The 23,960-nt window shown below is 46.0% G+C and overlaps 2 protein-coding genes across 8 annotated transcripts; both read right to left on the bottom strand.

Moving 5' to 3' along the window:
* Positions 1-1,415: 1,415 nt before the first annotated feature.
* On the bottom strand, positions 1,416-8,581 carry Ebp (EBP cholestenol delta-isomerase). Of its 2 annotated transcripts, none has more exons than XM_046442478.2 (5): positions 8,440-8,581; positions 6,963-7,325; positions 3,342-3,378; positions 3,089-3,219; positions 1,416-1,910 (listed from the first exon to the last, which is right to left on the bottom strand). In XM_046442478.2, the coding sequence occupies exons 2-5, from the start codon at positions 7,261-7,263 to the stop codon at positions 1,687-1,689; spliced, it is 693 nt and encodes a 230-aa protein (XP_046298434.1). In that variant the 5' UTR covers positions 7,264-7,325; positions 8,440-8,581; the 3' UTR covers positions 1,416-1,686. The 2 variants fall into 2 exon arrangements, with proteins under 2 accessions (XP_046298434.1, XP_058434662.1); XM_058578679.1 differs by lacking the exon at positions 8,440-8,581 and adding an exon at positions 7,887-8,121.
* A 929-nt stretch (positions 8,582-9,510) lies between these two features.
* Positions 9,511-22,448, bottom strand: Porcn (porcupine O-acyltransferase). Of its 6 annotated transcripts, XR_009226641.1 has the most exons (16): positions 22,307-22,448; positions 21,477-21,649; positions 19,968-20,160; positions 19,524-19,567; positions 18,976-19,157; positions 18,765-18,895; positions 18,630-18,647; positions 17,462-17,476; positions 17,238-17,363; positions 16,979-17,079; positions 15,669-15,745; positions 15,515-15,578; positions 15,326-15,411; positions 13,995-14,206; positions 13,757-13,867; positions 9,918-9,934 (listed from the first exon to the last, which is right to left on the bottom strand). XR_009226641.1 is itself a non-coding variant. In XM_046442472.2 (15 exons), the coding sequence occupies exons 2-15, from the start codon at positions 21,610-21,612 to the stop codon at positions 9,833-9,835; spliced, it is 1,386 nt and encodes a 461-aa protein (XP_046298428.1). In that variant the 5' UTR covers positions 21,613-21,649; positions 22,307-22,448; the 3' UTR covers positions 9,511-9,832. The 6 variants fall into 6 exon arrangements, 5 of the variants coding, with proteins under 5 accessions (XP_046298428.1, XP_046298429.1, XP_046298433.1 ...); XM_046442472.2 differs by lacking the exon at positions 13,995-14,206 and having other exon boundaries at positions 9,511-9,934; XM_046442473.2 differs by lacking the exons at positions 13,995-14,206; positions 17,462-17,476 and having other exon boundaries at positions 9,511-9,934.
* Between the last annotated feature and the right edge of the window lie 1,512 nt (positions 22,449-23,960).

Genomic DNA, 23,960 nt, shown 5'->3' with positions numbered 1-23,960 from the left:
AGAGGATTTCTCTTAGGCCTTAAAATGTAATGGAATTTGCCCTGTTAGGTTTTGGATTTACTTGGGACCTGTGATCTCATTATTCTTACCAATTTCTTCTTTTGGGAATGGGAATATCTCTCTTATACCTGTCCCAACACTTCATTTTGGAAACAGCAAACTGATCTGGTTTCACAGGTTCTCAGCTAGAGAATTTTTGCCTTAGGATGAATCATACCTCTCACCCATGCTTGATTTAAATATTTAGGTAAGAGTTGGGATTCAAAGTGAATGCAGGGGTTAGGGGTGTAGCTCAGTGGCAGAACACTTGCCTAGCATGTGCAAAGCCCTGGGTTCCATTCCCAGCAACCCCCCCCCCTCAAAAAAAAAAAAAAGTCAATGCCAGAATGGGCAAAGAGTTTTGGGCTGCTGGGATATGGGTGAATATAATTTATATGCAAGAAGGACATGAATTTGGGGGAGAACAGAGAGCAAAATGTTATAGACTGAATCATGTCCTCCCCAAATCTATATGCTGAAGCTCTGAACTCCTGTACCTCAGAATGTGACTGTATTTGGAGATAAGGCCTTTATTTTATTTTATTATTATTTTTTTTAAATTTATTTTTTAGTTTTAAGTGGACACAATATCTCTATTTTATTTTTTTTTATGTGGTGCTGAGAATCGAACCCAGTGCCTCACACATGCTAGGTGAGCGCACTACCATTTGAGCCACATCCCCAGCCCCTGGGCCTTTATTTTATTTTATTTTATTTTTTTTTAAATTTTAATATTTATTTTTTTTAGTTTTCGGCAGACACAACATCTTTGTTTGTATGTGGTGCTGAGGATCGAACCCGGGCCACACGCATGCCAGGCAAGCGCACTACCTCTTGAGCCACATCCCCAGCCCAAGGGCCTTTATTTTAGATGAGGCTGTTAGGGTGGCTAATCCAATCTGACTAGTTCCTAAGACGAAGTTTGGACACACATATACACACAGACACCAGGAGCTTGGGTACACAGAGAAAAGACCACGTTGGGACACAGTGAGAAATCAGTCACCTGCAAGCCAAGAAGAGATCTCAGAAGAAATCAACCCTATGGACACTGTGATTAGCTCCTGAACTGAGAAAATAAATTTCTGTTGTTTAAGCCATGCAGTCTGTGGCATTCTGGTATGGCACTTCAAGCTGTCTAACAGAAGGGCCTATGGAGTCTGTGATAGGGTCTATGGGGTGAGTGATGGAGTGGTCTTAATGCGGAGTCCAGGTGGTGAGTTATGGGGTCATTAGGGTAAATGATGGGATCATGTGAGATCAGTACTGGGAGTTTGTGAAGTCAGAGATGATGATGGGGGGTCTGCAGATGAGTGAGTGAAGAAGAGATTAATCACAAGGCATTTCTAGGGTTAGTAATTAAAGATCTCTCAGTATTCAAGTTATGATATTTTATTTTCTGATTTTAAAAATTGCCACCATCATGGCTTATGTCTTGTTCCTTGCCTTATGTCTTGTTCCCAATGGCTCCTGGCAGTAGTGCTATACAATCCCTATCTTTCTCATATCTGACCCTTTTTGTGGCCACCCATCAGTCTGAGTGTCACAAATCAATAAGCTTTGGCCCCTCCAACCTGTGGGAGCAGGATTGGACTCCTCTGGAAGGAACACATCATCAGTCAGTGTTCCAGGCTAGTCCACTGCTTGTTAGTTCTGCTTGCTCTTGGCTTTTGTGCCTTTGCTGTCCAGTGTCCTCTGGGCACGAGTGAGCTGCTTCACGGAATCCAGCACGAAGATTGCAGGTAGCACTAGCCACAGGGCATTCATGAAGACGAAGTAAAACCAGAAATAGAGTGGGTGGCCAAATTCCCCATGCTGAAATCCATCACGGTACTCTGTCAGGAAGTATAGTACATCTCCGTAGAGCTGGCCTGTGGGAGGCAGGAGGGGAAAGGATCAACCCCTGTGAGGAACAGGAGGCTAACCCAGACTCTCTTTCAAGGCATTTCCCAAGTCATCCTTCAAGGTTTCAGATCTTAGGATCCTAAACTCAGAGAGCTAAGAATTCTGAAATCACAGAACTAAAAATTTCAGAAATCCAAAAATGAGAATTCTACACATCAGAGCATTTAGAAGATTTTGGCAGCTCTGGGGATTGAACCCAGAGGTACTCTACCACTGAGCTACATCACCAGTCTTTTTTAAGTATCATTTTGAGACAGGGTCTGGCTAATTTGTCCAGGCTAGCCTCAAATTTGTGATCTTCCTGTCTCAGCCTCCCATGAAGCTGGGATTATAGGCATGTGCCATTGTACCCAGCTAGCACTGAGAATTTCTGAACTTAGGAGAGCTCATATGTCCAGAACTGAAGGAAGTTCAAAATCCTAAAATTCAAGACAGCTTAGATTCCAGGGCTAAAGGGAACCCCTACATCCAGAACTAAAGAAAGTTAACAATTTAAGAATACAAGAAGACTAGCTGGGTACAGTGGTGCACACCATAATCCTAATGGCTTGGGAGGCTGAGGCAGGAGGGTTGTGAGTTCAACTCAGCCAGGCCCTAAGCAACTCAGTGAGATCTTGTCTCTAAATAAACTACAAAAAAGGGTTGGGGATATAGCTCAGTGGTTAACTGCCCGTGGGTTAAATCCACAGTACCAAAAAATATAAGAAGACTGAGTCTTAGGGCTAGGATTATGGCTCAGTGGTAGAGCGCTTGCTTAGCATGCACGAAGCACTGGGTTCAATCCTCAGCACCACATAAATGTAAAATAAAGATATTGGGTCCACCTAAAACTAAAAAATAAATATTAAAAAAAGAAGACTGAGTCTCAGATAAGGGAACTCAGAATCCTTGTCCTGGAGGACCCAGGGGCTTCTTGAAAGCATAGGACATTACATATAACTTTCATAGGAGACTCTGTGATGAAGGAAGAAGAGAAATTGAGATGCAAGATCAGAGAGGGGCATGGCTGTTTTAGTACTTTAGGGAGTTGGTCACTCAGGCTGATGTGCCTCTGGATGGACACAATCAAGAGAGATACTACCCAGAGGGCTATACCTGTGTCTGTGGATTCCCCCATCAATCCCTCTAGTGCCCAGTGCCTCACCCACAGAGACCAAGAACTGTAGAACAAAGCGGAGGGGTTGCTGGCGGAGAAAGGCAATCACCACCCATAGGCTGAGTGGTCCCCACAGGCAAGCTGTGATGGTTTCCATACAGATAGTGAAGTTGTCATTACTGCAAGAGAAAGGATGGAGGGATACTGGAATTAGTATGCTGTGTGCACAGGGCACCCTATTAAAGCTGACTTACCACCACCCCAAACCTATGCAGGGCTCCATTGACCCACAAACACTTACATGATGTATCGGCTGTCTCCCTTGGAATACTCTTTCCCTGAAGAAAAGAAAAACACACATGAAGAATTAAGAAAGAAAAGGAACTTTCCTTTGTGAGAGCTGGGGCCCCTGTAAGTTGGCAGACTTCATAACCTCTCCATGCCTCAGTTTCTTCATCTGTGAAATGGGGTAGCAGTTTGGATTCTAAAGTTTAATAATGTGTGTCTTCTACATCATGTACAACCATAAGAAGGGGAAGTGATACTCCATGTATGTATAACATGTCAAAATATATTCTAGTCATGTATATCTAAAAAGAACAAATGAAACATTTAAAAAAAAGAATGTGTGTGACACAGAACAGTGTTGCTGTGACTGCTTGATACTCAAGAAGTGTTTGGCCAGACTTGGCAGGTGCATGCCTGTATTGCCAGCTGTTAGGAAAGCTGAAGCAGGAAGATCACAAGTTGAAGGCCACTCGGGGGTAAATTTGCAAGACCCTGTCTCAAAATCTTAAAAAACAAAATAAATGAAAGGTAGCTCTGAGTTATAATAGCATCCTGGGTTCAGTCTCTACTACTGAGGGGAAAAAAAAAAGCATTTGTGGCATAAAAGGAGGCAGATATAGATAGATGATCGAGTGAATGGGGTGGGGGGTATAGTTCATTGATAGAGCACTTGCTTAGCATGAACAAGACCCTGGGTTCAATCCCCAGCACTGCCAAAAGAAAAAGGGATGATGGAGTGAATGAAATATTTCATGATAGACAGTGTGCAAGAGAGAGCATATATGCAGGTGAACAGATGAGTGAATGAAAGAATGAACAGAGAATAAGAAAAATATCACTTGGGCTAGAGCTGTGGCTCATAGTAGATGTTTACCTAGCACGTGCAAGGCCCTGGGTTCCATCTCCAGCATGGAGAAGAGAAAAAATTAAAAAAAAAAAAAAAAAAAAAAAACAAACAAACAAACCCAGAACCGCCCAAGGTAAAAGTAGGCAGGAAACCTAAACAGTTCTTCACAAAAGAGAATTTCCAAGTGGCCAATAAACATGAAAAGAGCTCAAACTTTTTTGTTTGTTTGTTTGTTTATAGTAATGGAGAATAAACCCAGGGGTGCTCTACCTCTGAACTACATTCCTAGCTCTTTTAATCCATTTGTTTTTGATGAGGATCAAACCCAGGGCTGCTTAACCACTGAGTTACATCCGAGCCTTTTTTTTTTTTTTTTTTAGTACAGGTGCTTAACCACTGAGCCATATCTCCAGACCTTTTTTATATTTTATTTAGAGACAGGGTCTTGCTGAGTTGCCTAGGGCCTTGATACATTGCTGAGGCTGGCTTTGAACTCAAAATCCTTTGGCCTCAGCCTCCAGAGCTGCAGGGATTACAGGCATATGCCACTGTGCCCGGCTTCCCCAACCCTTTTTATTTTTTGAGACAGGGTCATATTAAGTTGCTGAGGCTGGCTTTGAACTTGTGATCCTCCTGCCTCAACCTCCTAAATCCCTGGGACTACAGGTGTGTGCCACAGTGCTCAGATAAAAGTTTCTCAAACTTTCATTAGTCATTAAGGAAAAGCAAATTAAAATAATGAGTTATCATTCACATTCACTAGAATGACTAAAATTTAGGAAATATCTGACAATACCAAATGTTGGTGAGGATGTGGAGGAACTAGAATTGTCCTGTTTTGCTGGTGGGAATGTAACATGGTACAATCATTTTTTTTTTCTTGGTACCAGGGATTGAATTCAGGAGCACTGAAACACTAAGTCACATCCCCAGCCATTTTCTATATTTTGTTTAGAGACAGGGTCTCACTGAGTTACTTAGGACCTTCCTAAGTTACTGAGACTGGCTTTGAACTCATGATCCTCCTGCCTCAGCCTCCTAAACTGCTGGGATTACAGGCATTGCCATTGTGCTGGCTAGGTGCAACCATTTTTGAAAACAGTTTAGTAGTAGTTGTTGTTGTTTTCAGTGCTGGGGATGGAACCCAGGGCTTCAAATATGCTAGGCAAGCATTCTACCATTTAGCTGCAAAACCAGCCCCGGGTAGTTTTTCATAAAGTTATATGCACACCTACCATAAGACCCAGCCATTCTACTTCTACATCTTTATTCAGAGAAATAAAAGAGGTTTAGTCAACACAAAGACACATATTAGAATGTTCATAGCAGCTTTATTCATGAGACCAGAAAGAAATATTGTCGAGACAGTAGAAGATTAGAGGGAAATGCACTGTATTGATTGTACATATCAAATAAATTTATTACATCTATGCTTTGAAAGCTCTTTATAAACTGGGCACAGTGGCACATGCCTATAATTCTAGCAGCTTGAGAGGCTGAGGCAGGTGGATTGTGAGTTCAAAGCCAGCCTCAGCAAAAGGGAGGTGTTATGCAACTCAGTGAGATCCTGTCTCTAAATAAAATACAAAATAGGGCTGGGGATGTGGCTCAGTGGCCGAGTACCCTGAGTTCAATCCCCGGTACCCCCCCCAAAAAAATAAAGGAAAGAAAAAAGGAAAAGCTCTTTATGATAAGGAGTGACCTCAGTTTATTTTATTTATTTGTTTTGGGTACTAGGCATGAACCACCATCCTGGCTAGGATTGACCTCATTTGAAAAAGCAAAGTTCAATGGGGCACAGTGGTGCATATCTGTAAACCCAGTGACTTGGAGACTGAGGCAAGAGGATCACAAGTTCAAGGCCAGCCTGGGCAACTTAGTGAGACCTTGTCTTTTTTTTAATATTTTTTTAAGTTGTTGATAGACCTTTGTTTATTTATTTATTATTTATTTATATGTGGTGCTGAGAATCAAACTCATTGCCTCACACATGCCAGGCAAGCGTGCTACTCCTGAGCCCCAGACCCAGCCCTCTTTTTTAAAAAAAAATCTTTATTTTTATATTTATGTGGTGCTGAGGATCGAACACAGTGCCTCATGCTTACTAGGCGAGCGCTCTACCACTGAGCCACAACTCCAACCCCGAGGACCCTGTCTTCAAGTAAAATAAAAAATAAAATGGGCTAGGGATATTGCTCAGTGGTAGAATACCTCTGGGTTCCATCCCCAGTATCACACACAAACACACACACACAAAATCAAAGTTCAGAAGTATAAATAGCTTGTTTCCATTTACTTAAAAAGGGAAAAAATAAATATAATAATGATAATAAAATAATAGTAAATAACTGCCACTGTTCTAAATCCCTTTCATATATTTAAGTAACTACTATTATCCCCCTTTTACAACTGAGCAAACTGAGGCCTATATATAAATAAACTCAAGAATTTGTCTCTGTGTGTGCTGGGGATTTAATCCAGGGCCTTGCACATACTAAAGTTCTCTCTCTCTCTCTCTCTCTCTCTCTCCCTCCCTCCCTCCTGCTGAGCTACATCCCTAGTCCCAGAAACAATTACTAATAGCACCTAAGAGATTTGGGGGATTCTTGGTGGAGAGAAGGCAGATTTTCACTGCATACTTATTTAAATGGCTTTGTTTCTTGATCCATGCAAATATATGTGGGGCACAAAAGTTTTATAAACTTTTCAAATAAATTAATTGAAGAATTTGTAAGCCAATCCCTGCCCAGGAAGTTCCCTCCCATAACATAAGAATTCAGGACTCACAGAGTTGAGACAAGAAGACTTGATCTCCAAGAAGGACCTCGTGGTAGAGAACGAACCAGCCCTCAATCACCAGATGAATGAATGCACACACTGCAAACCAGCACAAGGACAGTCGCCGCCAAGTCCCCAGTGGGACAACTGCAGCACGACCTGACAACAGCCATGTGGTCACAACTATGACCCCAGAGATGGAGAATAGGCCAGCCAGGATATGCCAGGTGGGGAGGTCATTAGGCACAAAGTTGTCCAGCCTCAGGTGCCGAGGCCAATATGGGTGCAAGGGGCCTGCGTTGGTGGCCATGTCTCTGTGGGCTGACAGCCACGTGTGGACCAACAGGAAGGAGAAAAAAGGAACAGAATAACCTGGGCAAATAAAAAGCAAAGTGAGATAATTAAATTAAATCCAAATACTTTATTACTACAAGAAATGTAAATGGACTGAATTGACCAGTTAATGGACTGACTATAAAACTGGATTATAAATAATCTAATTTTAGAGATAGATAGACAATAATGGAATTGTATACTGTTTAAGAACATGATTATAATAAGGCCACAGAAAGACTGAAAGTCCTTCAAGCCCTCTGGGAGCTGCAGTAATTGGAAACAGGTCTCTGGTTTAGCCCTCAGGGGTCACAATCTTGTTAAGGACATACAGAAACAAGGCCCTCACTGGTTCCAGCCCTCACTGGTCACAGTCTAGAGGAGGTGACAGGTATCAGGTCTGGTTCCAGCCCTCAGGGGTCACAATTTGGTGTGGGACACACAGGAACTACTCCTGATCCCAGCCCTCATTGGTTACAGTCTGGTAGGTGAGTTCAGTCACCAAGACAGACCCCAGAAGTCAGGGCTAACACTATTTTCTTTCTTTTTTTTAGTGCCCGGTTTTGAACCCAGGTGTGGGTTAACCACTGAACCACATACCCAGTCGTTTCTCTATCTTGTTTTTGAGACAGGGTCTCATTAAATTGCTGAAGCTGGCCTCGAAATTGCAATCCTCCTGTATCAGCCTCCTGAGTCGATGGGATTACAGGCATGCAGCACTGAAAGTTTGTTGGCAAGACACAGGAACCAGGCCAATGTTTACACTACTGAATGGAAAGGTATTCCCTCCCGCCAGAGGGAAGGAAACCGCGGGCAAAGCATTTAAAGCCCACCATTCAAAAGCTACAGCCGGCTGGCAAGAGTATATTATGCTGCCAACCTGCACGCGACTAGGAAGGGCTGGGGTCTCCCGGGCGACGCTAACGAGGAAAAGGGGAGTCAAACACAGAGACCACCAATCAGAACCAGAACCCTCCAGTCCAACAACCCAACGAGAAGGCGGGTCTTCCGTCGTCCGGACAACCGCGGGGAGCAAGGGGTCCCGCGCAGGCGCAAGGGTGGGGGATAAGAAGCCGGCGAGGCTGGCGGAGGGCGGGCCATCAGGTGGTGGAGAGCTAGGGGATGGAGTGGAGAGTCAGACGAGAGCACTCACCGAAGCCGCGCGATCGCAGCAGCCAGCAGCCGTTTCCCACAGGCTCCCGATCTCGCTAGGCTGACTTTCGCTTGAAAACGTCCCTAGTTCGGGCCCATCCCCTCACGGTTCCCCCGCCTAAAGGAGCAGGCCAATGGAGAAGCGGGAAAGGTGCCTCCCAACCAATAGGAGATCTCCGTGTGCTGCAGGTCCCATCCTCACGCGTGGTGCCATTTTCGCTGTTGGCTGAGACCAAGTCAGGAGTGGGGTGGAGGCGGGGACTGTCAAAGGTTGGTGGGCGTTTCCGACCGGTAACCAATCTGCAAGGATTCTTGGTTTCAATTTCCCCGACCCCTCAGCAATCGCAGCGGAGATAGTTTAGACATACATGCTCCGCGTTTGCTGGAGAGACAGCGTTTTCTTGCCCTCTCTGTTTTTATAGACAACCAATCCGTTCCCAGACCAACCGTCAATACAAGGAAACTATAATATGACAGGCAGGTCACATCATGCACACTGCAAAACCCTTGCCCTCCACTGGCCCTGGACTTTTGCTCTCATAACTCCATAGTCCTAATAGCAGCAGGTGATCCTCACCTCTTCCGACTTCAAGTCAGAAGAACCAATCAGAATCCAGGCCAATTGGCATGGAGACCCTCAACTGAGCCAATTCTAAAAAGCCAACCAGAATGAAATAACGCTAAACCTGGACACCCAAACCAAGCTCCCAGTCACAATTCAGACTCACCCAATTAGAACCCCCAACCTTCAGATCTAGGGACCAATAAGCGTCAACCCTTCATCTGTCATGTGTTCCTTCCCATCTGTCCCAGAACAACCAATCAGAACAGGGATCCCTGTTTTCTGGCCAATTAGTATCAGACTTCCCCTACATTCTGCTATAAAATCTGTACTCACTCCACTCAAGTCAAGCAGGACCAGGACACTGCCATCCTTGGACCCATCACCAACAATCATAAATTAACTATGAACTGCTCCCTCTACATGGTTTTCAGTTTCTAAACCTTTATCTGTGCTGTACCCCCCTTCCTCACACTCCTATTCACATCTGACCAGTGAAGAAAGAGCCTATTGTGTATTTCTACTTTTATTTGACAATAACAAACTGTATATAAAAAGGGAGAAGGCAGGCAGGGAAGCCCTGCATCTCCCCCTCTCTGCTTCCCCATGTATCCCCCACCCCTACGCCTTAACAGGGACCACCCCCTTCCCGCCTTGTGGTGGGGTGGGGATTGACAGGCATGGAAATGTGTGTGTGTGTGTGCGTGTGTGTGTAGGGGTGTGTGGGTGGTGTCATGAATGGAGACGGGTCCAGGAGTAGGGCCTTCTCTCACCCCCCATCAGAGCTGGCACTCTGAGGAGGAGTCTTGAGGGGCTATAAGGGTCATATGCCTCAGCCTATGAGACGGTAGAAGATCCAGCATCCAAAAGTGACCCAGTGACTGGCCCAGCTGAGCTCTGACCACTTGTGGACAGTGTATGCCATGCCGTAGCCCTGTGGGAGAGAAATAGGTGATGGTTCTATTCAACAAGGACAAAAAGGGTCTCAGGAAAACCCATCCTTTACCCAAGGATGTTCTGTGACTCCATAGTATCCCCAAGTGATAGAAGTACCTGAGTACATACACATGAAAGGTGACCAGATATAGTTTTTTATTTTCTTACTTTAAAATCATTTTAAGAGTCTGAGGGTGTAGCTCAGTAGTAGACTGTATGTTTAGCATGATAAGGCCCTGAGTTTGGTCTGTAGAAGCACCCCAAAAATATTTTCAAAATGAGACAATGTAATTCTACTCTCTGACCTATATTCTACCTAAATATAAAAAGTTGCTAGAAATATTTTTAAATATTTATTTTTTAGTTGTAGTTGAACACGATATCTTTATCTTATTTTTTTAAAAAAATTTTTAGTTGTTGATGGACTTTATTGTCTTTATTTTTATGTGGTGCTGAGGATCGAACCCAGGGCCTCGCACATGCTAGGCGAGTGCTTTACCACTGAGCCACAATCCCAGGCCCCAAGAAATAATTTTTTTAAAGACAAAAATTACCAAAGGAGGTGTGAAGGCCATTCTCATAAGGGAAAATAAAATGACTTCACTCATAATCTTACTCCTTTTTGGGGGGTGGGGTACCAGGGGTATTAGGGGCACTCAAACACTGACTCACATCCCCAGCACTTCTTTGTATTTTATTTAGAGACAGGGTCTCACTGAGTTGCTTAGTCCCTCACTGTTGCTGAGGCTGGCTTTGAACTCACAATCTTCCTGCCTCAGCCTCCCGAGCTACTAGGATTACAGGAGTGCTCCACTGCGCTCATAATCTTTCTTCTTTTTTTTTTCTATATTTTTTTTGTAGTTGTAGATGGACAGAATGCCTTTATTTTATTTGTTAATTTTTATGTGGTGCTGAGGATCCAACCCAGTGCCTCACGCATGCTAAGCAAGCGCTTTGCCACTGAGCTACCGCCCAAGCCTCTCATAATCTTTCTTACTCCTAACTGGCAAACATATCCAAAATGTCTCAGAGGCAGTCTGCTGGTGGGGTAACAGGTGCACTCACACATTGCTGGTGGGAACACAAAAAGATAACTTCTCCATTGACACTCTCTGGAATATATCCTAAACAGATCTGTCTACATTTGTGTGATTCCAAATGGGTACAACTTGATGCAGTGTCATTTGCAATAGGAAAGGACTGCAAATAACCAAGTGTCCATCAATTAGGGACATGTTAAAGTTTGTTGCATCACCACAATGGAAAAAAATGGATGAGGACACTATGTACTGATGTGAAAGATTTTTTAAAATTGCAGAATAGTGATTCATGTGTTATGTATAGGATAAAAATGGGGGGGATAATTAACATATATTTCTATATTTGCTTGATATGCTTGAATTTTGGAAGGATTTTTTTTTTTTTTGTGTGTGTGTGTGTGTGTGGTACTGGGGATTGAACCCAGGGCCTTGTGCATGCCAAGCAAGCACTCTACCAACTGAGGTATATCCCCAGCCCCTGGAAGTATATTTTTATAAAAATAAAAGTAATTACTTGTAAGAGGGCAAGTGATAGAGCATGGGAGAAAGACTTTTCCCTGTAAATATAAATATATTGCATACTGCTTTTATTTTTTCCAATGCTGAAGATAAAACCCAGGGCCTTACCTGGAGAAAGCAATCATTCTACTACTGAGATATACATCTAGCCCTAAAATATTGAGTTGTTTTTTTTTTTTGGTAGGGGTGGTTCTGGGGTTTGAACCCAGGGGCACTTTACCACTGAGCTACATTCCAGCCTTTTTTCAAAATTTTGAGACAGGATTTCACTAAATTGCTTAGGGCCTTGCTAATTTTCTGAAACTGCTCTCGAACTTGCAATACTCCTGCTTCACAGCCCTAAAATATTGAAATAAAAATAAAACAAAAAAAGTTATTAGCCAGCCTCAGTATAAAGTGAGGCGCTAAACAACTCAGTGAGACCCTGTCACCAAATAAAAAATACAAAATAGGGATGGGGGTGTGGCTTAATGGTTAAGTGCCCCTGAGATCAATCCCTGGTACCCCCCCAAAATAAATAAATAAAAATAAAAAGGAAGCCAAACCAAGGCTTTGCACACTCAGCCTGAATAAAAATTAAAAATTGTTTTAATGAGGAAAAAATGAAGTTTTATTTTTTGTTAAAAATTTAAATAGGAACCAAAATCTGGATTCTGCAAGTCATTTGAATAAACACTGTTTTAAAAATTGTTCTTAGTTTTTTAAAGAATATTTATTTTTTAATTGTAGTTGGACACAATATCTTTATTTTATTTATTTATTTTATGTGGTGCTTAGGATCCAACCCAGGGCCTCACAGGTGCTAGGCGAGCTACCGCTGAGCCACAATCCAAACCCCTGTTCTCAATTTTGAAAAGAGTAATATATTGAATTTGCACTCAACATTAACTAAAATAGTATAAACATTTTAATGTAACTTTTTTGAGACAGTGTTTCACTATGTTGCCCAAATTAGCCTCTAAATTCCTGGGATCAAGTGAGCCTCTCCAGTAGCTGGCACTACAGGCACATACCGCTATGCCCAGCAAACAAAATTTTTAAGGAACAGAATTTGGAGTTTGCACGCTCAACCTGAGTAAAATATAATACTTTTTAAAAAGTTAAATGAGGGGCTGGGGTTGTGGCTCAGTAACAGAGCACTTACCTCACACATGTGAGGCACTGGGTTCTAACCTCAGCACCACATAAAAATAAATAAACAAAATAAAGATATTGGGGCTGGGGTTGTGGCTCAGCATTACAGCTCTTGCTTTGCATGTATGAGGCACTGGGTTCAATCCTCAGCATCACACATAAAGAAATAAAGGGCAGCTGTAATAGTGGCTTAGCAGTAGAGTGCTCGCCTCACACGTGGGAGACCCTGGGTTCGATCCTCAGCACCACATAAAAATAAATAAGTGAAATAAAAGTATTAAAAACAAAAAGAAATAAAGGTATTGGGACTGGGGCTGTAGCTCAGTGGTAGAGCGCTTGCCTAGCATGTGTGAAGCATTGGGTTCAATCCTCAGCACCACATAAAAATAAATAATATTGTATTCATCTACAACAAAAAATTAAAAGAAATAAAGGTATTAAAAATTAAGGATATTGTGTCCGTGTAAAACTAAAAAATCTTTTAAAAAGTTAAATAATCCTGGCATAGTGGTACTTGTCTATAATCCCAGCAACTCAGGAGGCTGAGGCAGGAGGATCACAAGTTTGAGGACAGCCTCAGCAACTTAGTGAAACAGTGTCTCAAAATATAAAGTAAAAAGGACTGGGGATGTAGCTTAGTGGTAGAGCATCCCTGGGTTCATACCCATTACCACAAAAATGAAAACACAAGTAAAACAAAAAAAAAGTGAAACCTGGATTTTACACTCTCTACAAAATGAATTTTATTTTATTTTTAATTTTTTTTTCCTTTTAACATTTTCTTAGTTGTCAATGGACCTTTATTTTATTTATTTGTATGTGGTGCTGAGAATCAAACCCAGGGCCTCAGGTATGCTAGGCAAGTGCTCTACCACTGAGCCACAACCCCAGCCCTAAAATGAATTTTATAAGGAAAATAAGTAAACAGATTTTGCACCCTTTACTCAAAGAAAAGAGCCGACAGTGTGACTCAATCTGTGGGACAAAAGGAAAGGTGGAACAAGTTGCACTTGTTGCAGAAGCTAAGAAGCATGACCTGCAGAGCTCATGCCTGCTTTCCTGCTCTGTCCACGAAAAGGAAATCCCATCCCTGATTCACACCCCCCAACAAAGGGCCCCCACCTCACCTGCTCCTCTGTGGTGTCGTCCACATCAACATCAAACAAGGAACCCAGGTAGGCCAGGTGGAAGATGGCCAGGGCCCCAAAGAACAAGTTTAAGGCTCGCACCCCCAGGCCCTGTGGGGGACAAATGGATACACTTGGCAGCTGGACCTGTTCACTGTCCCCCACCTCCACCTGTGCAGGAAAGCCCCGGGGGACACACAAGGCACTGTGAGTCCCAGGAAGGAAGATGTCCATGTACCCCGAGATAGGAAAGAGATGGTTCAGGGGGCCTCTTATGGGAGCTCAGAAGTATCCAAGGACAAGGGTGCTGTTAACCATGAGAGCATCCAGGTTGGGGGAGATGCGAGCCTTTAGGCAGAGGAGCAAAAATGGTGGGACTTTGAACTGGGGGCTTATGGTGATGAACATTGGTACCAGGTAGGAGACGAATGGGAGTTGTCTGTATTTCTTCTGGCAAACAGAATGAAAACAACAACAAAACAAAAACAAATACCACCATAACCTAGAGAGCCCATATTTTCCCCACCCAAATCCTCCTTACTCTGCTCAAGACACCCTGACCTTCTCAGTGTTTGTCAAGGATTCCAGGCCTGCACCTGTGTTGGAGCCTTTTACACTGGGTGTTCCCATTACCCGGAGTGCTTCCCTCCCTCTCCTCCTTCACTTAAAACTCAAAAGTCACCACACCCAGGAGGACTTCTCCTACCCTAACTTCCCTATTTAAAATGGAAATCACACCCCGCATACTTCCCATCCCTTTTCCCTTACATTTAGCACTACTCATACCCTGACAAACTTTTTTTTTTTTTTTGGCACTGGAGATTGAACCCAGGGGCACTTTCCCACTAAGCCACACCCCCATCCTTTAATTAATTGATTGATTGATTGATTGATTTTTGAGTACCGGGGATTAAACTCAGGGGCACTCGACCACTGAGCCACATCCCCAGCCCTATTTTGTATTTTATTTAGAGACAGGATCTCACTGAGTTGCTTAGGGCCTCACTAAATTGCTGAGGCCATCTTTTTTTTTTTTTTTTTTTTTTTTTTTTTTGTGGTGCTGGGGATTGAACCCAGGGCCTTGTGCATGAAAGGTAAGCACTCTACCAACTGAGCTATGTCCCCAGCCCTGAGGCCATCTTCAAACTTGTAATCCTTCTGCCTCAGCCTCCCAAATTGCTGGGATTATAGGCATGACCCACCACCCGTGGCCCCTGACAAACTATTAGACTTCACTGATTTTTATTTTACTGTCTCCCCTATTAACATGTTTGTCCCAAAGGGCCAGAACTTTGGCCTGCTTTGTTCATTACTGTGTCTCCAGCATCTAGAACTAGCATGTGCTTAATAAATGTTCCTTGGAGGAATGAATGGCAGGTGCGTATACAGCAGGTATTCAATAAATGCCTGTTAGAGAAACAGATGCCAGTGAATAGATGTGAAGTTATGGGGATGGCTCCGGGACCAGAACAGTAGGCTGGACACTCTGAGACAGGTACAAGATGGAGACATAAGTGACATTTTTGAGGGGGAGCGTTGGGCACAAGGTTGCCCAGGCTGAACCCTCACCAAGCGATGCCGGTGTGAACAGTCTGGCAAACACCGCTTGGACAGGACGCAGGCACTGAGGATCCGAGCCAGGCGCTTCCGGAGGACTGGGACAGTGCAGAAGATAAGGGGTAAGTTTAGCCTCAGGGGACAGTGGCTCCAGCTTCCTACCAACATTCCATCTGTCTGCTAACTAGGCTCTGTACTCACCATGCTCCACATAAGTGATAAATGCCAGAGACAGGAGTACTGCAGCCAGGTGGAAGCTGAAGCCCTGGGGACCCAAGGGCAATGAGGTAAGTGAGGAGGAGGCTCTACTACCCCCGCGATGCATCCCCCCACCATCCTGTTCTGCCCTGCTCACGTGCAGGAGGGCGCTGGCTGCATAGGTGACCAGCACAGCTGAGAAGGTCCCCAGGCGGAGGGCATTCTTGAAAACATCTGGCAGGGAGAGATGTAGATTAAGGTTCTTTGGAGAGTCCCCTGCCCTTCCTAGAAAGCCCTGATACCCACAATCTATTGGTACCCCAGGATAAAGTCCTTAAGATGGCCTCCACCTCCACATATCTAAAATCTAGCTCCTGATCTTCCCTTCCAACATACTTATCCCATGGTCTTCCCAAGGTCAGTCAATGCCAAGTCCACCCTTCCAGGTCCTCAGGGTAAAATAACTTGGAATCACCTTCCATCTGCCTTTCCCCACTCCCACATCTAGAGATTTAGCAAATCCTGTCAGTTCCTTCTTCAGAATATATCCAGAATCTGATTTCTCCTCTCCATGTGCTCTGTGCCATTGCCCACCACCATTGCTAGTCTGGGTTGCTAACAGTGGCAGGAACCTAACACATTGCCCATGGCCCTCCTCTATGAAGAGCCCTGCCATTGAGTGCCTCAAAAAGCCAAAGTTCTCTCTGTGGCTCACAAAGTCCTACAGGACCTCTCTGACTTCATGTCCTATCATTGGCCTCCTCATTCACTGTGCCTACCCCAATAACCTATTTTTATTTCTTTTCAGTGCTAGCGATCAAACGCAGGGCCTCACACAGGCTAAGTGGAAGCTTTAACACTGAGCCACATTCCTAACACTCCACTGCAGTGACCTTGCTATTCCCCACACACCAAACAAACTGCCTCAGGGCCTTTGCACTTGCTGTTTCCTCCATCTGTCACACTTCTCCCATATATCCACATTCCTTGCTCTATTACCTTCCTCAGGTCTTTGTTCAAATGTCCTAATGTCCTGTCCTCATTCAGACTTGCCCTGGCTAATTTATTTTAAATTGCAGCACGCCCCCCTACTCTTGTCACCTGGATTACCTTTACCTGCATTATTATTGTGAATTTTTACCAGAGCACTTATCACCAACTAAACCATTTGTGTTATTTTTTTTCCCTCTTCTTTATTATCTGCTTCCCTCTTAAATGCCAGTTCTACCAGGGTAAGGATTTTTGTGACTTTTTTTTGTGTGTGTGGTGCTGGGGATTGAACTCAGGGCCTGGGCATGCTAGGCAACTGCTGTACCAATGAGCTACACCCCAGTCCCTTGTGAATTTTTTGTCTTTGCTGTATCTTCAGTGCCCACTCACAGTAATTGCTCAGTAAATATTTGTTACATAAATGTGTGAAAGGGCTAGGGTTACCAACTCCCCTGGAGTGGTGACTTGATGACTCACAATTATTTAGCCAGTAAGACATGGGCAGGTTCCAGCTTGTGACAACTTCCACCATTGACCGGGGCAATTCCACATTCAGTGGCTTAGACACTGTTAGGTCCCTGTAGACAAGAGACATGCAGATCCAGTTGGGATCTCAGTCCATCTGGATACCACACATTTGTCTTGGTTCTTTCCTCCCCTGGGAGTCCCCTCCCTCCTCCCTGCAGTTCCTCTAGGCAGCACCCTGTAGGAGAAGGGGCCCCCATGCCCTCCCCACCATTCAAGGTGATCCTTTTCCTCCGTGAAGCCAGCCCCTGCCAACGTGGCTGTGGCCTCGGATAGAAAGCCCACAAAATAGTTGCTGAAGTGGAAGGAGACAGCACTCTCATAGGCTCGCAGCCACCTGGGAAGAAAGGGGCAGGGGAGAGAGGCATCATGCCCAGGCCCTGCCAGGATACCCCACCATCTGTCAGCATCCCCTCCCCTGCTCTGTGGACTCACCTTACCATGGTGCCCCTAGGGCCCCCAGGGGTCAGGAAGGGAGCAGAGAAGAAAGAAAAGAGAGTCAGAGAGACCCTGGAGGTTGGCCTGAGATGTTCACAGACAAAACAGAAATGTAGTGGCAAAAGAGGCAGATACACAGACAAATACTGACAGGTGGCTGTTTTCATGCAACTTAAACGGATGCATGACATGACCTATGATATGGCATGGCCCTGTATCCTAAAACAGTCATAACATCAGACACAAACGTTATCAGACTTCCAGCTTTGCAGTGACCACAAGACAGTCAAAACAAACAAACAACGAGAAAAACCACCCCTTAGTCTTAGAGACAGTCAACTGTTCAATGTACACGCACACATATACACGCTGGCAGTTTTACGATCAGATGGTCAAAAACAGGCAGCATCCTGCACTGGAAAAAGCATAGGCTCTGAAATAAGTCCTGGGATTAATGCTTGGCTGCTCAGCTGGATGACACTGGTCAAGTGACTTTTTGGAGATTCATCAGCATCAGACATAATTAGCAGCCAGTGAATGGGGGAGGGAGGCATATAATCAGAGAGTAGATCCAGTCCTGGACAAACCAGAGGCAGACAGTGTGTCCTATGTGCAGGTGCAGGCTCATGATTGGTCATGACCTTTCAGTTAGACAATATCAGGCAGTCAGAGAAGGCAGACACACAGGCAGGATCAATCACAGAGAGGCACATACCAGAGTCATAGGCCAGCAGGAGTCATGAACTTAGATTAACCCTGTCCAATGACAGCTACACACTCTGTCATCGACAATGGCACAGTCAAAACTCTGAGTTCCATATTCAGGGGATCAGTGGCCATAGGCAAACAAACTATGCATCCCCCTACCTGGAGTCACAGACAGGTTAGTCACCAATGAACACAAACTTGTCATGTAACTTCCTTTGAATGGAGAAAGAACTGAACAGATGGACAGCCAGACACAGTAATGTGTCAGAGTGTCAGTCATACACTGAGTCACAGAGTCAATCTTGGTCAAATGGACAGTTAGAGATGGATATCCGATCTCTGTCTAGTCATGGGGTATATAGTCAGATACATTCCAATTTCTGGAACCAATTGGTCCTAGATTCTGCCCCCATCCCTAGTCAGCCCCCCGCCACCCTCAGCACCTGCCCTTATTTACCTGGCTTTGCGTTTCTTGCTGTAGTAACAGAAGACAGACAGAGAAGCATTAAGAGATAGGATCAGAGGTGGGGAGACCCCAGGCCCCTACCCAACCCCTTCACTGCTGGGCAGGAGCCTCAAAGATCATGCTCACTTTCGAAGGAGGCGGTCACCATCAAGGGGGATGAAGTAGGGAAAGAGGTAGGGGCCCACACAAGTGGAAAGTACAAGGCACAGCAGGGCCAGCGCCAGGCTCCGGGCCACCTTCTGCAACCATCGGCGGCTCTGTGGGGATTAAGGCTCAGTGAGCACTGTCCAGTGATGGCCCCCACAGTCCCTGCCCACCCATCCTCCCAGGACCTCACCAGTGGGCGGCCTTGGACAGCCTGTAGGTAGCTGTGGAAGGATATCCAGGGCCCAAAGACGATGGTGCCCACGAAGTAGAGGTAGCCCATGAACTCCACAGGTGAGGGCACTGCACCCACCTCGCCCCGGTCCAGATCGAAGCCCAGAGACACTGCCTTCATAGCCACAATCATCTGGGCCCCTATGTGTGGGGCCCATGGTCAAGTGGATGGGCAAGAGAGCAGGTCAGCATGGAGGGACAGGGCACACCCGGTGAGAGAAGGCGGGTACAAGGATGGGTAGGTGGGCATAGGGCCAAACAGGCAGACTGCTGGGTAAGTGGGCCCAAGACAGGCAGACACCCTTACTCAAAAGCATCAGACACATACATGAGATGACCCAGCAGATTCTCCAGGAAAACACGGTAGAAAGAGACATAGACACAAGGGAATCTGAGGTCTACATCATGGGGCAGCAGACAAGGGAGAAAAGTGGAGGAGAAGAGACCCAGGGTGGGGGCAGTTAGGAGTCATGGAGAGGACAGGAAGGCTGGGGCAGGGCTACCTACCTCGCATCTTGTGCCATGTCACGGTGTCCACCATGTGCATCTCACTGAAGAAAAAAAGGTGCTTGTCTTGGCCCCACAACCCCCATGGCCTCTGATACCACGGGGGTGGGGGGGACCAAGTTGCTGAGAGGGTTCTGCCTTCCCCTTTCCCCTGTTCTGTACAACTTCCTGGAGGAAAAATTCCCCTAGGCTCCCTCCTCCAGGGGAAACCCACACCCAATCGGGCCTGTACCACCTCATGAAAAGACACATCTCCTAAGCATGTTTCTCCAGGAATACTCCACATCCTCCCTGTTTGGTGCCTCCTCATTGAACAATTATCCCAGACCCTTTTCTTTCTACTCAAAATTCCGTGCCCTCCCTATCTTGGACAACTTCATCGGATGCCTAGGTACCCTCCTGCCCTCCTGCCAACAGGGCGAGGATGAGAATGCACACCCATACCCCATGAGTAGGTAGATGAGGATGGTGACGGAGAGGAAGACGCCGCGATGGGAAGAGTGTCGGCAGAGGAACAACACGAGGTAGCACAGGAGGCTGAGCAGCACGACCCAAACCATGTGCAGCTGGAAGAAGTGGTAGAGGCTGAAGAACCCGCCTGCCACGGTGCTTGCATGCTTCAGGTAGGATGGCAACCCTTCAGGGGAGAGGGAGAGAGAACAAGAGAAAAAGGGAGAAAGAGGTAGAGAAAGAGGGAGGGAAAGAAAGAACAAGAAAGGGAAGGTTGGTGGATTGGTAGGGAGGGGAGAAGGACCTGGGCAGAGGGCAAAGCTTGGGTGAAGGCCTGGAGGTTGGAATGTGGTGGAATTGGAGAAGACCCGAGGCTGATATTGAGGAGCTGAAGAAGGTGGCAAGGCCTGGGTTTAAGGAAAAGAAATCTATAAAGGACATTTTGGGGACCCAGAAGAAATTCAAATATCAATTTATATTGGGTAATATTATTGTCGGGGGGTGATGATTGAGGCTGTGGTTTGGGAGAGGATATTCTTGTTCTTGGGGGCTATACAATGAAGGATTTGGGGGTGAAGTGTCATGATATCAGCAAGTTATCCAAGTGATGCAGGAAGATGATAGATGAATGGACGGACAGAAGAGAGATAAAGATAGGTTGAGGGAGCTAATGTGGCAAAAGGTTAACAGTTGGAGAATCTGGTGATAGATGAGTAGTTCATTGTATTATTCCAACTTTTCAGTAGCTTTGAAATATGTCTAGATAATAAACCTAGGAGGGCTGAGATGTAGCTCAGTGATAAGAGAGCCTATTTAGCATGTGCAAGGCCCTGGGTTCCAAACCCAGCACCACAAAATATTAACAATAATAAAAAACCTAGGGGGATTAAAACATCCATTTAAAAAAAAAAGAGTAGACCCTTTGAATCTCAGATTTCCAAAAACAACTCTGCATCCTATAGGAACCTAGGGACTTGGAACCTTATCATTTGGATACAAGTCTGCTAGGATTTTGGAAACATTCCAGAATCCTAGTATCCAGAAATCTCATCAGGTCCCGATTATAGAAATCCAGAATGCCAACATTTTGGAAGCCTAGAATGTGAGGATTTCAACTTGTTAAAACCTCCACACCCTGTAAACATGGTATTTTGGGATTCCATAACCCTACAACATCAGCATTCCAGAATTTTATAATCTTGAAATGTAGACATTTCAGGATACCAAGAACCTTAGTTTTCCAGAATCACAGAATCCAGAAATACTAAAGGGCATGGCTTGGTATAATAGGATGTGGCTTGGCCTAGTGTGGCTTGGGGTAGCTGGGCAGAGTAGGATGTGGTTGGTAGAAGGGGGAATGGTCTGGTGGAATGTGATGGGGCTAGACATGTTGGGACCTATTTTGGCCTGGCTGGATGTGGCAGGGTAAGGTGTGGCTTATGGATGAACATGGCAGATATGATATCATCTGGTGTGGTGGCACACAGTGTGGCAGGCACTTACCAAGCCTCCAGAGGAGGCGACAGGCGAGGCAGATGGCAAGAAGCAGCCAGATTTGGTCAAGGCCCTGCTGGACTGTAGGCAGGAGACAGCCCTGCAGTAGCTGCTGGAAAAATTCCTGACGGCTGAAGGTGGCCATTGTAGACCCCCACGGATGGAAAGACAGATGGATAAATCTGCCAAGGGGGAACACAGAGGGAGCAGGATGTCCATGGGGTCACCCGTGTTCAAGGGATGGACTTGAGCACTTTTGGGAGCTGTGGACTCCACAGCTAGTATTGGGAGCCTGGGAGAGGATGTGAACATCAGGTACATCAGATTGAGCCACCAACTGTGTGTGGGGGGTGAGTGTTCTGAGTGCACACACACAGCTGTGACCTGCGGTGAATGAAGGACCCGTGTGTCTTGAATGCTGTGAACCGTCCGGTCTGAGGCGATGACTGAATGATGTGCATTCTAGGCCCATATATCAAATGGGGCGGGAGGGGGGTAGGGGACTCCTTGGTTTCCAAGATAGAGTCGCTCTGTGTGGAGGGCAGAGAGGGGGATTCTGTGACACTTTGGGGCCGTGTGCATCTCTCCTTGTATGGATGGGGGGGTGTCCTGTATCCTCCGCGTGCCCCATCTCACCCCCACCCGGCAAAAGGCCACCAACAAAGCCTTGCCCACATTCAAGGACTGCAGGGAAGTGTAGGTTTTGGCAGGGGACAGAGCAGGAGGGGAAGTCGGAAAGGTGATGAGAAGGGGGTCCCAGGACATGCGCTACAGATCTCGCGGGGAGGCCGGATCAGGATGGGAGCAGGAGAGCCACACGCACACTACTAGCAACCTACCTGGCAGAAAGGAAGCCGTGGTCCTGGGGGCCGGGGACGCGCCGCTGCTGCCACCGTCGCCTCCTCCTCCGGGCAGCCTTCCCCGCAGGCCGCAAGGCCAGGACCAGCAGCGGCTCCCAGGGCGGCGCGGCGAAGCGGGCCCTTTAAATCCCGGGGCGGACCGGCCGCCAGGATCAACCAATCGGGGAACGGGTGGGGGCGGGTATCAGGAGGAGGGAGCGAGAGGGTCGAGTGAAGGAGGAGCAGCTTGGTAGAGGGGAGCGGGGCGCGGGGCGCTGGAGGACGTCGGCGCGCAGAGTGTTCGCGCGCGCACTTTTCCGGCCTGTTGCTGTTCGAGCCATGGAATATTTCGCTTCGGGAGGTTTTCTGGTCTCCCTTGAATTTCCGAATGGACAAATTTCTGATCCTTGGGGACTGAGATGGGGAAAAATGGGGAGAGGGAGGAGGGCAAGCACCTTCTCCCCCAAATGCTCGCCCACTCATGTCCTCTCAACACCTGTGTGTCCGGTTTCACAAATGCGAAAATAAGCCGAAGTCTGTCCTTTCCCAACCTATGAGAAAACTGAAGGGATTTCCAATCCTCCCTACCCCCGGGGCCGACCAGGAACATTTATGGGTAATGACAGTGTCACCTATGAGCACACACTAGGCGCCTGCGCTTCCCCTAAAGGCTAACTGTGGGCAGTTGTCTTAGCGATAACTGATTTGCTTGCTTAATTCCCCACCAGATTCGATCCCGCAAGGAAGGTGACCCTAGCGATTAGTAAGTGCTCCTGTGCAGTAAAAGAAAGCCAATACAGAGCATTTAGAAAGGGAGAATTTATAAAGCACTTACAGTCGCCTCAACAAAGATCTGTATCGGGCTCTATGTACTCCTACGCTAAGGATTTTTCAGCACCTGCTGTCCACACTACCCTGCGGCTTCTGGGCATTACATTTCATTTCTAGGCTGAAGGGCCTTTGTCCACAACACCCCCCGCCCCATCCGGCCCCCTAAGAAAGGCCTGATTTTCCAAAGGAGAATTTACTGGGTACTAGGGGTGCTTAGCTTTGATGAGGAGGGGAGGAGGAGGCCAGGTCAAACCGGACACCACCCTGACTCAAGGAGCTAAGGAAAACAGATTCTAATAAGATTAATGCCTGTCTCTATGGAGTGAAGGAAGTCATGCCCACTCACCCAGTGGTGTACCTTTCCGTTAAACAAAAGGGTGGGATTAGCAATTCTTGGCTTGGAAACACCAATGGCAACTGGAGAGAAAAGTAGTCTTTTTTTTTTTTTTTTTTTTTTAGGTGTGGGGGCATGGAGTTCAGGGCTTTGTGAATGCTAAGCAAGTATTCTGCCTCTAGGCTACACCCCCAAACTGTTCTCTCTTTCTCTTTTACCCTCTCACCCCACCCCCCAATCTGGGGATTGAACCTGAGCCATCTCCACTAAGCTACATCCCCAATCTTTTTCTTTCTTTCGTTCTTTTTTTGAGACAGGGTTTCCTAATTTGCCCAGACTAGCCTCAAACTTGTGATCCTCCCACCTTAGTGAACCAATTACAGGCGCCCACACAGTTAATAATGTCCTTTTATGTCAAAAGGAAGGCCTAGGTAAAGAGATGCTTTGTGTTGTTAGCAGGTCTTAAGTCTTCCTTTAACTTTCATGGTC

Source organism: Marmota monax, unplaced genomic scaffold (assembly GCF_021218885.2).
Source record: "Marmota monax isolate L192 unplaced genomic scaffold, Marmota_monax_Labrador192_F-V1.1 WCK01_AAM20220418_F8-fsc00170, whole genome shotgun sequence".
Classification (NCBI taxonomy): domain Eukaryota; kingdom Metazoa; phylum Chordata; class Mammalia; order Rodentia; family Sciuridae; genus Marmota; species Marmota monax.
Note: the sequence above shows the minus strand (reverse complement) of the source record. Positions and strands in the feature narration are given on the sequence as shown.

Excerpts from the sequence above, each read along its gene's own strand:
- Porcn (XM_046442472.2), bottom strand. The coding sequence starts at position 21,612 with ATGGCCACCTTCAGCCGTCAGGAATTTTTCCAGCAGCTACTGCAGGGC. Across the intron at positions 15,412-15,514 it reads TATCACTTATGTGGAGCATG|TCCTCCGGAAGCGCCTGGCT; the intron begins GTGAGTACAGAG and ends GCACTGTCCCAG. Across the intron at positions 9,935-13,756 it reads ACGACACCACAGAGGAGCAG|GGCTACGGCATGGCATACAC; the intron begins GTGAGGTGGGGG and ends TCTCTCCCACAG.
- Ebp (XM_058578679.1), bottom strand. The coding sequence starts at position 7,926 with ATGAGACCCTGTCTCAAAAACAAGATAGAGAAACGACTGG. Across the intron at positions 7,326-7,886 it reads CAAGATAGAGAAACGACTGG|GTTATTCTGTTCCTTTTTTC; the intron begins GTATGTGGTTCA and ends TTATTTGCCCAG. Across the intron at positions 1,911-3,088 it reads ACAGTTCTTGGTCTCTGTGG|GCCAGCTCTACGGAGATGTA; the intron begins GTGAGGCACTGG and ends TGCCTCCCACAG.